The sequence below is a fragment of the Pundamilia nyererei genome, unplaced genomic scaffold (assembly GCF_000239375.1).
Source record: "Pundamilia nyererei isolate P.nyererei 1_Seehausen unplaced genomic scaffold, PunNye1.0 scaffold00491, whole genome shotgun sequence".
NCBI classification, from domain to species: Eukaryota; Metazoa; Chordata; class Actinopteri; order Cichliformes; family Cichlidae; genus Pundamilia; species Pundamilia nyererei.
The window spans coordinates 10,835-21,869 of NW_005187892.1; the positions used below are offsets into that span (position 1 = coordinate 10,835).

At 41.0% G+C, this 11,035-nt stretch overlaps 1 protein-coding gene across 1 annotated transcript; it reads left to right on the forward strand.

The window, feature by feature from the left end:
• Positions 1-1,042: 1,042 nt before the first annotated feature.
• LOC102200748 (trace amine-associated receptor 1-like) lies at positions 1,043-1,987 on the forward strand. Its single transcript, XM_005753998.1, has one exon. The coding sequence runs from the start codon at positions 1,043-1,045 to the stop codon at positions 1,985-1,987; it is 945 nt and encodes a 314-aa protein (XP_005754055.1).
• The last annotated feature ends 9,048 nt before the right edge of the window (positions 1,988-11,035 follow it).

An 11,035-nucleotide genomic window follows, 5' to 3' on the forward strand; every position in this document is an offset into this window, starting at 1 on the left:
GGAAGACCAACCAAAATTAATGAAATATTCAGTTGCAGAAAATTCCATAATTTGTCTTTTTTGGGGGGTTGGAATATGTTCAAAAGCTAGATTTCTGCATTCTGTCACACACACACACGTAGCTACATAAATGGCTCTAAGTGCATTCATGTGTTGAATAAACAAAGATTACATGTTAATATTTTGTCAGTACCCTTATTTCATTGTGTTACATTTCACCCCAGGATATGTTACAACTAACCCAGACTATGGGGTTAATTGTAACATTTCACTCTTTGTGTTTGAGGCCATACCATGCAATGGGCAATTGTGCTGCAGAGAAAATAGCTGCACTATTTAATAGCCGAGACATGTAAATACTTTGCATTACATTTTGAATCCACTACCTTAAACGAGCTCCAATTTACAGACAGAAATGTCAAAAATGTTACAACTATCCCCGGTCTCCCCTACTTTGTCAACTGCTCTTTACTGTGGTGACAGATGACTGCACTGCCAAATCCAGCACAGATCAGATCAACATGCTTGCTGATGATACAACAATATTAGCACTCATCATCATGGACATGCTTTTCTATAGTGTCTGCAGATGTTGTGCTATCAGTGCTCAGGTGTTAACAAACAATGAAAAAGGTCAACTGTACACTATCACCTTAAAAACAAATAGTTTTTATTAGAAGTGGCCACAAATAGTTATTGCCAGTTCATCTAATTTGGGATGACGATACAAATCATGCATAAACACACATGCAAACTCATCACTACTTGTGATGTCAGCAACGGCCATACGTTTCTCACTTTTAATTGGACAAGTGCATAATGTATTCGTTATTCTAATTAGCTGAGAAATGTTACAGTCATGTGACTGTCATGTTAAAAGTCTCTTAACACACTCCTCATACAGGTATGTAGACAACCTCATACAGGTATGTAGACAACCTAAAGAATGCATTGTTTGTTTGTTTGTTCATGAGAACAGAGAAAGAAATGTTTTTTTGAATGCTGAAAATTGAAACTTGTTCCAGGGCTGTGACAGGGAGTCATGGAGTTATTCAATGTGACTGTTAATACTGTGAGCTTCCTTCTCTGCGATTCACAAAAGAACAAATTATGTGTGTTATTATATGTTGTCCTCAGCTCATTTATGCTTCTTACAATATGTGGAAATCTTCTTGTGATAATTTCTATAATTTACTTTAGATATCTCCACACTCCTACAAACTACCTTATCCTCTCTATGGCTGTGGCTGATCTACTAATTGGTGCTTTAATATTTCCTTTGAGCATGACAGTGTCTCTAAAGCCATGTTTGTATATATACAGTTTACTGTGCAACTTAAGAAGCACAATGGATGTAACAATGGGTGTATCTTCCTTATTAAATTTGTGCTGTATTTCTGTTGATCGATATTATGCTGTTTGCCACCCTCTGATATATAAAACTAAAATAACTGATTGTGTTGCCATGAAGATGGGCCTTGGAAGTTGGGCTGTTGCTATCTTGTGTGGAATTTTTGTCTTCCTGCTGTTTTTTATTTTAGACGAATGTGACACAAGTTGCGTTTTCGCTCTCATTGCCGCATCAGTGGTAGTATATTATATCCCAACAATAGTTTTACTTTTCATGTACACCAAAATTCTTGTTGTTGCACTGAGGCAGGCACGCAGCATCCATAATACAATTTCTCAGAACACAAAGTCTAAAGCAGTTTCCAGTACGGAGAGAAAGGCCACAAAGACATTAACCATAGTTATTGGAATATTTTTAATTTTTTGGGTTCCTCTTTTTCTTAGTTATTCATTTGTTCCTCTGGATAGTTTTATACTTTATGTGCTTCTTGAACCATTTAACTGGTTTGCAATTTCTAACTCAATGCTCAATCCCTTTATTTATGCTTTCTTTTACACTTGGTTTAGAAGAGCTTTTAAAATGATAATTTCTGGAAAAATATTTCAAGGTGATGTTACTAACATAAAACTACACTGACAGCTATATATATATTATGAATTATATCAATAAGAGTAAATATCACCACAGTTGATCTTCTCTATGTTGTTCATTACAGTTTCAACTATGTAAGTCAACTGTCACTATGCACAGACTGAACTGCCTATGTACAGATTTTATCAGTACACTGTTAATGAGCTTGTTCATGTAATTATCACGTTTCTATAAAATATGAAGATATATTGAATGGCTGTTAAAAGTGAGCATGACACAAATGATCATTCTTCTACTACTACTTCTGTATTGCCCTTATAGAAGACCTTGTTGACAAACAGCATATAATGTTACAATAAACATGTACATAATTGTTATAATAATTCTGTCTCTTTTTAAAAAAAAATTAAGTGTGTACTGTGTAAATGAAACACGACAACACAGAGTCCCTAATTAAAAGTGTGAATGACTGTTGAATCCTTATTCCCTAAGCTTGTCTGCATGTCTGCTTGTCTGTAATTACAGGTGTTTAGTCCACTTCCCTTGTGTGTACTGTGTAAATGAAACTCGACAACACAGAATCCCTAATTAAACGTATGAATGACTGTTGAATCTGTATTCCTTAAGCTTGTCTGCTTGTACACAGAGCTAACTTTCTCCCAACCAGCTCTAAGAAAGGTCTAACTGTAGCACTTGGCAAATACATAAGGTAAAGATGTTTGGAGCAGAAAACAATAAAAGAGCAACAACAGTAGTGACATGATATTTTCCCATAATTACTGCCTTAGGATGGTGACATTTTTCATTGCTCACACTAAATTAACCCAAAAAGTCTGTTTTTATTAATTTTTCATTTACAAACATACGTACATACATACATACACACAGTATATCTCAACAGGAAAACTAAATATATTTTGAACATGGGAACAACTTTTTTTCAGGCGACACATAACACACGTGTTCCCATCAAAGAAACTGAATCATGAATCTGAACAGCAACACTGAGATAAAATATGTTTATGCCACCCACAAAAAAGCTTTTTCATTTCACTGTCTTAAAAGTGGGAGTTTAAATGCAGTAAACCTTTTCCCCTCTTTCACTCTCTTATTCCCTCTTCTTGTGTGTGAGAGAATGTGTGCGTGTGCATCAGGTATGCTTTGTGTCCCAAAGTTGAGTATTTCTGCTATTCTCTCTGCACCTGAGTGTGACACATTATCACACACCTGCATGTTGTTGGGCCAGTTAAGGTCTGACTACAAGAGAGGGAGTTTCTCCTCAGCCAATAACATATCATTGGCCTCTTAAAGCAAGCTAGGTTCCCGCACATTGGAGACTTATAGAATCGGTGTAAGTGTGTTTCTTTGGCCCTTTTTTCTCCTCTGTTCAGAATGCCGATAACACAAGGTGGGAGAGCTGAAACTGGACCTTCACTGAAGGTCCAGTTTCAGGTCACTGAAGGAAATTGCTCGTTGAGATGGCTTGCCAACCACTAGTGAAGAAATACTATTGAACTGTGTTATTATAATGAATTCCATTTCAATCCATTATACTTTTACTAGATCATACTGGTAACATGATGTTTACAGAGACCCATCAAACTTACTCTATGTTAACATTAGGCCTCACATAACATTCACTATAACACAAATAAAAGGAGGGACAAATACTGTTTTATGCTATATTTTGTTTGTGTCTCTTCTGTCATTGTGGCTCAGTAGTGAGTAGTGGTGCAACAGATCACTGTTGACCCGTGATCCGAACCGATCCCTCTCCATGGTTCGGTACGCACATGATCCGAAGATTCGAAAAAGAAAAAAAAAAGTTTCACTGCACAAGTTTCATGCGCAATCTGCGCATGGTCAGTCTTTCAAGCAATAGTCATGACCAGCGCTAGCGGTCCAACTGAAGGAGCAGAGGACCTCGAGAAACCTCCAGCATCACTTAAATCTCATGTGTGGGAGCATTTTGGCTTCCCCGTTAAATATGTAGATGGGTAAAGGGTGGTGGATAAAACACAACAACAACAACAACAAACTTTATTTATATAGCACATTTAAAACCAGTGGTGTACCAAAGTGCTTAACATGCAAGAGAGTAGGATGAAGTAACAGGGAAGGATGAGGGCTATGGGGCAAGGTACCAAAACATGCTAGCAGGCTGAATGGCATTAAAACACAAAAGCAAAAGAATTGCTAAAAGCATAAAAGGAAACTAAGTGTAAAGGATAAAACAGTCAAAAAATTTTAAAATGATTAAAAGTAATTAAGAATAAGCCAAAGATAAGAATAAGCATTAAGCTAACTGACAAGCAGGCGTTAACTGGTAGAAAAGGCGAGGCTAAATAAGTGGTTTTTAACCGCGATTTGAAGAAATGGATGGAATCAGACTCGCGTATAGCGATGAGGAGGTTATTCCATAAATCAGGTGCTGCCACGGTAAACGCGCGGTCACCTCTAGTCTTCAACCGGGATCTCGGGAGTACCAAGAGTGACTGGGAAGATGATCTTAGTGCTCTAGTAGGGGTGTATAATCTAAGTAGCTCAATGAGGTAGCTTGGCGCTATATTGTTAATAATTCGGAAGGTAAGCAGCAGGATTTTGAATTGAATGCGATACTTAATGGGAAGCCAATGCAGGTCAGCAAGGACAGGGGTAATAGAGACATGGCGCCCACTACTAGTAAGGAGACGAGCAGCCGCATTCTGAACAATTTGGAGTCTATGGAGGACAGGAGAGTTAAGACCGAAGTAAAGTGAGTTGCAATAATCCAACCTAGATGTCACAAAGGCGTGGATAAGCTTTCCAAGGTCCCTATGCGGAACATAATGTCTGGCCTTGCTAATAAGACGCAATTGATGGAAGCAAGATTTAACAACAGAAGACACTTGTTTGTTGAACTTAAAAGAGCTGTCCAAGAATACACCCAGGTCACTAACAGTGTCAGTGAGGAAACTGTTAAAGGAACCGAGGGCGTCACGGAGTTGGCCACGGGGGACTCTGCTGTCAAACACGATAATTTCAGTTTTCCTGTCATTTAGAATAAGAGAATTACCTGCGAGCCAATTTTTGACCTCACGCATACACTCGCGAAAGCCGTACAAAGACATAGCAGGATCATCAGTTAGTTCGAAATACATCTGTATGTCGTCAGCATAACAATGAAGTTTGATACCATCATGGGGAGGCTCGCGGCTCTCCAACGGGAGATCGAGAGACCAGTGTCAGAGTGCTAAATTCGGAGCTGCTCGCATAAAGGAGAAATCAACAATATTCAACATTTGGACACCACGGCGCCAGCTGCTCAGGCCCGAGGCTGGAGCCCACCAAAACAACTCCCTGATAACGACTGTGTGATGACTATTCTTCCCATCCCATGCAAGGACACCTGGATTGGCTGGAGGACTGTTTACTTAGCCTGATAGGCCGAAGGACACTGTCTCAGCTGAACTATGGACACGCACACACATACACTTACACTGATAGGCACTCACTCATCCCCCCTCCCTTTCCAACGCCTTCGATGCTTGTTTCCTGCGAAGGAACACGGCGGGTCTCTGTGCCGCGCTGGAATGGTAGCGCTGTGCAGGGCGGCTGCTGTGTTCGTTTCGGATTACTCCTCACCCCCCACCCACCCCTGTATCTTGTCATGTCTTCATAATGTTGTGCTGTGGACATTTATGTGCTCTTTGTGCAGAGGAGTTTTTTTGTTTCCTGTTCTCATGCTGTCCTACCATGGAAGCACAGCATGAGTAGGGGTCTCTTTTTTTCCTCTTGTACTTTCCCCACTGTAGTGGACATTTCAATATTTTTTTTCTCTGATTCTACCAATCTCTGACCTGTATCCCCATGTAATGTTTATGCTATATGTGTAAGGTCGGGGGGGGGTCCCATTTCACTGCAGGGCAACCTGCATGTGACGAATAAAGCTTTGATTGATTGATTGATGTGTAATGTTATACTTCTCAAAGATTGCGCCTCATATACAGTGAGAAGAGCAGGGGGCCAAGGACAGATCCTTGCAGCAGAGGATAAATAAGGGCCAAAATTGATCGAGAAGGACCTATTAGAAAGGTATGACTTAACCAATCAAGGGCGGCACCTCCAATGCCAACTGTGTGTTCAAGCCTCGCTAATAGGATGTTATGATCTACCAGCCGAGGATAGATCTAGTAGGACCAAGACTGAAGAGCGTCCAGAGTCAGCAATCAGAAGGAGATCATTGAGGACTCTGAGCAAGGCCGTTTCAGTACTATAACAGGGTTTGTAAACAGACTGAAATTTATCATAAATGGCATTCAGATCCAAATACGGCTGGAGTTGTGAAAGAACGATCCTCTCCAGTATTTTGGACAGGAATGGAAGGTTAGAGATTGGCCTATAGTTTCCAAGATCGTTATGATCAAGGTTCTTTTTTTTAAGAACGGGCTGGACAACAGCGTGTTTGAAGGCTAAAGGAACAGAGCCTGCAAGTAGGGATATATTCATTAGAGATAGGATGCTGAGTTCAATTACGCTGAAGCAATCCTTAACTATACGAGATGGAAGGATATCATAAGCAGGAGAGGTGTCCTTTGATTGGTCAATAAGTCGCTTGAGAGTATGGAGTGACACCGGCTCAAACTGTTGAAATGATAATGAACAACCAGGGGTGGGAGTAAAACTCGGCACCGAAGGGAGCGAGAACTTAAAATGTAGAACTTTATGAATAAAATGAGTTAAAAGATTTTCACAGAGAGCAGGAGAGCACGCCAGTGGCATTTCAGGACAGGGGTTAACCAATGAACTGAAAACATTAAAGAGGGATTGGGGGTTGTGACCATGAGTAAGAATAATTTTAGATAGGAAGGCAGCTTTAGCCATTTTAGCAGCAAGTTGAATTGCAACCGGCGGGCACGCAGGATATCATAAGAAACCTGGAGTCTATCTTTCTTTCATCTTCTCTCATCCCGGCGGCACACACGTTGCAAGGCACGTGTAGAATCGTTTAGCCAGCATCGGGAAAAGGATCTAGGGTGCTTCATTTTAACAGGGGCAACAGTATTGAGGATGGAGGAGCATGTGGAAAAAAAGGTACTAGCAAAGTCATCAATCATGGAAGATAGGGAACAGTCAGGAATGGAGGAGGCAAGTTTCGGAAAAGACGTTAAAAAATTCTCCACAGTTCCAGAATTAATTATATGTGTAGGGTGTAGGAAAGACTCAGGGTGAAGTTCAGAAGTACATAAGTTAACATCAAAGATAACAGGAAAGTGATCAGAAATCCCAACATTGCTTATATCCTTAATGCTAATGTCCAAGCCATATGAAAAAAACAGATCGAGAGTATGGCCCCTAGCATGGGTTGGTTGATTACTGGACAAGATTAAAAGAGTCTGTTAATGCAAGGAAATCTTTGGCTAACGGATCGTCATTACAGCAGATATGAATGTTAAGATCACCAACAATAAGCACACAGTCATATTTAAAAATAACTGATAGGCCGAAGTGAATAAAAGTCTTATTATATTTATGTGGCCAGTAAACCACAACAAACAGAGAAGTTCGCGAGGCGGTCATCTCCAGAAGTTGAGCCTCGTAGCTGAGGTAGGAAGGACAGGGTAGCTGTTGGACTTTGTATTTACATTTAGAGACTGAGGGTAAGCTACCGCCTCTACCGGTAAGCCTCGGAGAGCTAAAAAACACACAGTCCGGGGGGAGAAGCTCAGAAAAGGGAAGCGACTCACCAGGGCGAATCCAGGTCTCTGTCAAAAAGAGAGCATCAAGGCTCGTGGCGGAGAAAAAGTCTACACATGGTTGGACCTCCAGGGCAACGGAAAACTACGTGACCGTGACCGCTCATTACATCACAGCCGAGTGGGAGATACGAAGCCCTGTACTGCAGACACGCCCCCTCTATAAGAGTCACACGGGTACAAATCTGGCGCACTTACTGACGGAAGCGATGGCAGAGTGGAGGATAGAGAGGCCCAATACCAATATCCCAGTCACAACAGATAATGCTAAAAACCAAATAAATGCCGTGAACGAGGCAGGACTGGGCCCACAGATAGGGTGCTTTGCACATGCAATTAATTTAGCATCCCAAAAGGGAAAGTGAGTAAGATGGACCGCCTCCTTGGGAGGATAAGGAAGGTGGATTCCTACTTGCACCGAAGTTCAACAACTGCTCATGTGCTTAAGAGCAAGCAAGATATGCTACAACTGCCTACTAATAAACTCATACATGATGTCCCAACAAGGTGGAACTCCACTTATGATTAGGGATGGGTATCGTTTAGGTTTTATCCGATACCGGTGCCAAACCGGTACTTTTGAAACGGTGCCGGTGCTTAAACGGTGCTCAAACCGGTGCTTAAAGAATGGAGAACACAAAATTGGTCCAAAAACCTCTCATGTTCAGCTGTTTTTTTGTAAAAAGATAACAATGTTAGCCTTCTCTGCAGCTATAGGGGATTTATGGCATCACTCTTGGCTGGAAGCAGAGCTTAATCAATGGAAAAAACACAAACTTTGTCCAAAAACCTCTCATGTTTAACTGTTTCCCACTTTTTCTTTGGTCATTTTAGCCTTTTTGGCCAGGGTGAAGAGAGTACCTGCCATCAAACAAGAAGACAGCCGCATGTAGCTATGATGATGTTTGCTAGTTCACCTTACATGCACTAATGTAATAACGAGGTTAGCCTACTCAACGTAAATTACACACGAACAACATTAAGCTACTCACGCAGAGAAGAACGGCAGCTGCTGCCATCATCATCACCTTTGACAGTATCACAGTATCACCTTAAAGCACTTGTTGCAGGCTGCTGAGTATACATATTTTGCTGTGAAGTACAGCCAGACTTTTGACTGCTTCGCCTCGGGCATTTTTAATCTGTAGCACTGCTCTAAAAGAACGTACTACTATCCTCAGAAACGTAAAATGATTGGCTAGAATCTAAAGTGTATGACATCTTAGGAAAAAAAAGCACCGAAATGAAGCACCGAAATGTGCGCTGCTTTTTGGTCTGGTTACTAAAGTTTATGTCAGAACTGGTGCCATCATGGCACCGGATACCGGTACCCATCCCTACTTATGATATGTTGGAACGTTATCATGAGCAGCAGACAGCTATGTACTCTGCACTAACAGACAAAACCCTGAAGAAAAATGTCAGAGAGATCGTCACCTTGTCTGATGATGATGTTAGAGTGGCAGAGGAGGTCCTCCAGCTGCTCAAACCACTCAAAGCGGTTACAACTCTGTTGAGCACTGAAACTGCACCATGTGTCCATGATCCTGCCTCTGAAAACAAGGATCCTACAATCCATGGTCCCAAGTGAGGAAGACAGCACCATCACAAGAGATGTCAAGACTACCATTACAGAGGACCTGAAGCCCAGATACACTTCACCACCAGCCCTACAGGAGTACCTTCACAGAACTACTGCACTTGATCCAAGGTTCAAGGCCCTGTCTCACCTAGACATTGCCCTACGCCTGAGGACATACAGTGATCTCACTACTGAGACTGTGAGCAGTCTTGGCACTGCAGACTGTGAAGAGGTAAATAAAATAAATATTTAGAAATTATATATATATATATATTTTAATGATAATGTTTTTCTTCAAAGTTATTGCCACATTTTAATGTCAATGAAATATTCTTTTAAAAATAATTGTTTTAATCAATAAAGTAACTTTCCCTGTAGGGTCAAGCAGCACCAACAGGAGCAGACACAAGTCCTCCTCAAAAGAAGTCGGCAATGGCAGAGCTTTTTGGCGACACTTTTGTACAGAAGGACATGGGCAGCAAGGCTTTTGCTGAAACCATCAAAGAGGAGGTGGCATCGTATGAGGCAGTAAGTGGCATTCCAGTGGATGGTGATCCACTGACGTAGTGGAAAAGTAATGAATGTAAATACCCTCACCTTGCCATAATGACAAGACGCTATCTGGGTGTGCCTGCCACTTAAGTGCCTAGCGAGAGGGTGTTCTCAACAGCAAGGGACATAGTTACAGCAAAGAGGTCTACACTCTCCCCAGAAAATGTAGACATCCTCATCTTTTTGAAAAAAAAAAACTGAAGTTATAAGCTCACATCTGCTTTGCTTTCTTTCTTCTTTTTTGATGATGTGGACATAAGCTAGTTTTTATTTCATTCTCCAAATGTTCAAAGTAAGAAGCAATGATACCTTAAATTGAATTTTAAGTTGTTTTTGATTGTGCCCACATTAAAGGAAATAATTAAAATGCCCTATAATGCACCTTAATTTGTTTTTATATAATTGTGTGGAATGATTCTAGAGTTGAATGTTTTTTAAAGGGCAAAAAATACTTAACTAAATAAACGGACAGTTACATTTGTCTTGTCTTTTTTGCTGATCCAAAAATTTATCCGATCCATGACTTAAAACCGTGATCTGATCCGAACCGTGAGTTTTTTGATCCGTTGCACCACTAGTAGTGAGTATGGGCCCAGTGTGCCTATTCACTTCTATGATGTCTGGATATGCTTCTTATGACACGGTGCATATTGTCCTCTTTTAAGATGTGGATCAGGGCATGAGTGAGCTCCTGTACAGACTGTGGCCTATCTGGGTTTAGGTCAGTGATAAATTAGGACCAGTCAGAAGCATGCCTTTGTCATCTATAAACAGCCTGCTAATTGCAGCTACATAATATCAGGCATTTGTGTTTCACCATAGAACCCAGAGCACACTGCAGGAGCATAAGATCTGACAGTGGGTCCTGCTACCTAACAAGGCATTTCTGGCAAGTCAGTGGAGGTCTTTGGATGTCTGGGTGACCTACAAGACATGTTGTATAAAGCTCTGTCTCTGCTGACTGTAGTACAACGTTCAGCAGAGATTTCCGGTATTTCCGGGTCACTGCTCGTGTGGTCGACTGGCCAGTCAGCTGAGCAGTTTTGTCACTGTCTGCTGAGGCAAACTGGAGTGTGAAGAGTGGACCCAGGTGCAGACATTCTAAAACTCAAACTTAACTGATCATGAGCCGTTTATTAAGGCAGACAGAACAGTACAAAATAAAAGGGCGAAAACAATGCAAACTAAGCAATAACCTAAACTGGGTAAACTAGAAAGGAAACA

What these genes read in the sequence shown, in the direction of transcription:
- LOC102200748 (XM_005753998.1), top strand. Translation starts at nt 1,043, where the DNA reads ATGGAGTTATTCAATGTGACTGTTAATACTGTGAGCTTCCTTCTCTGC.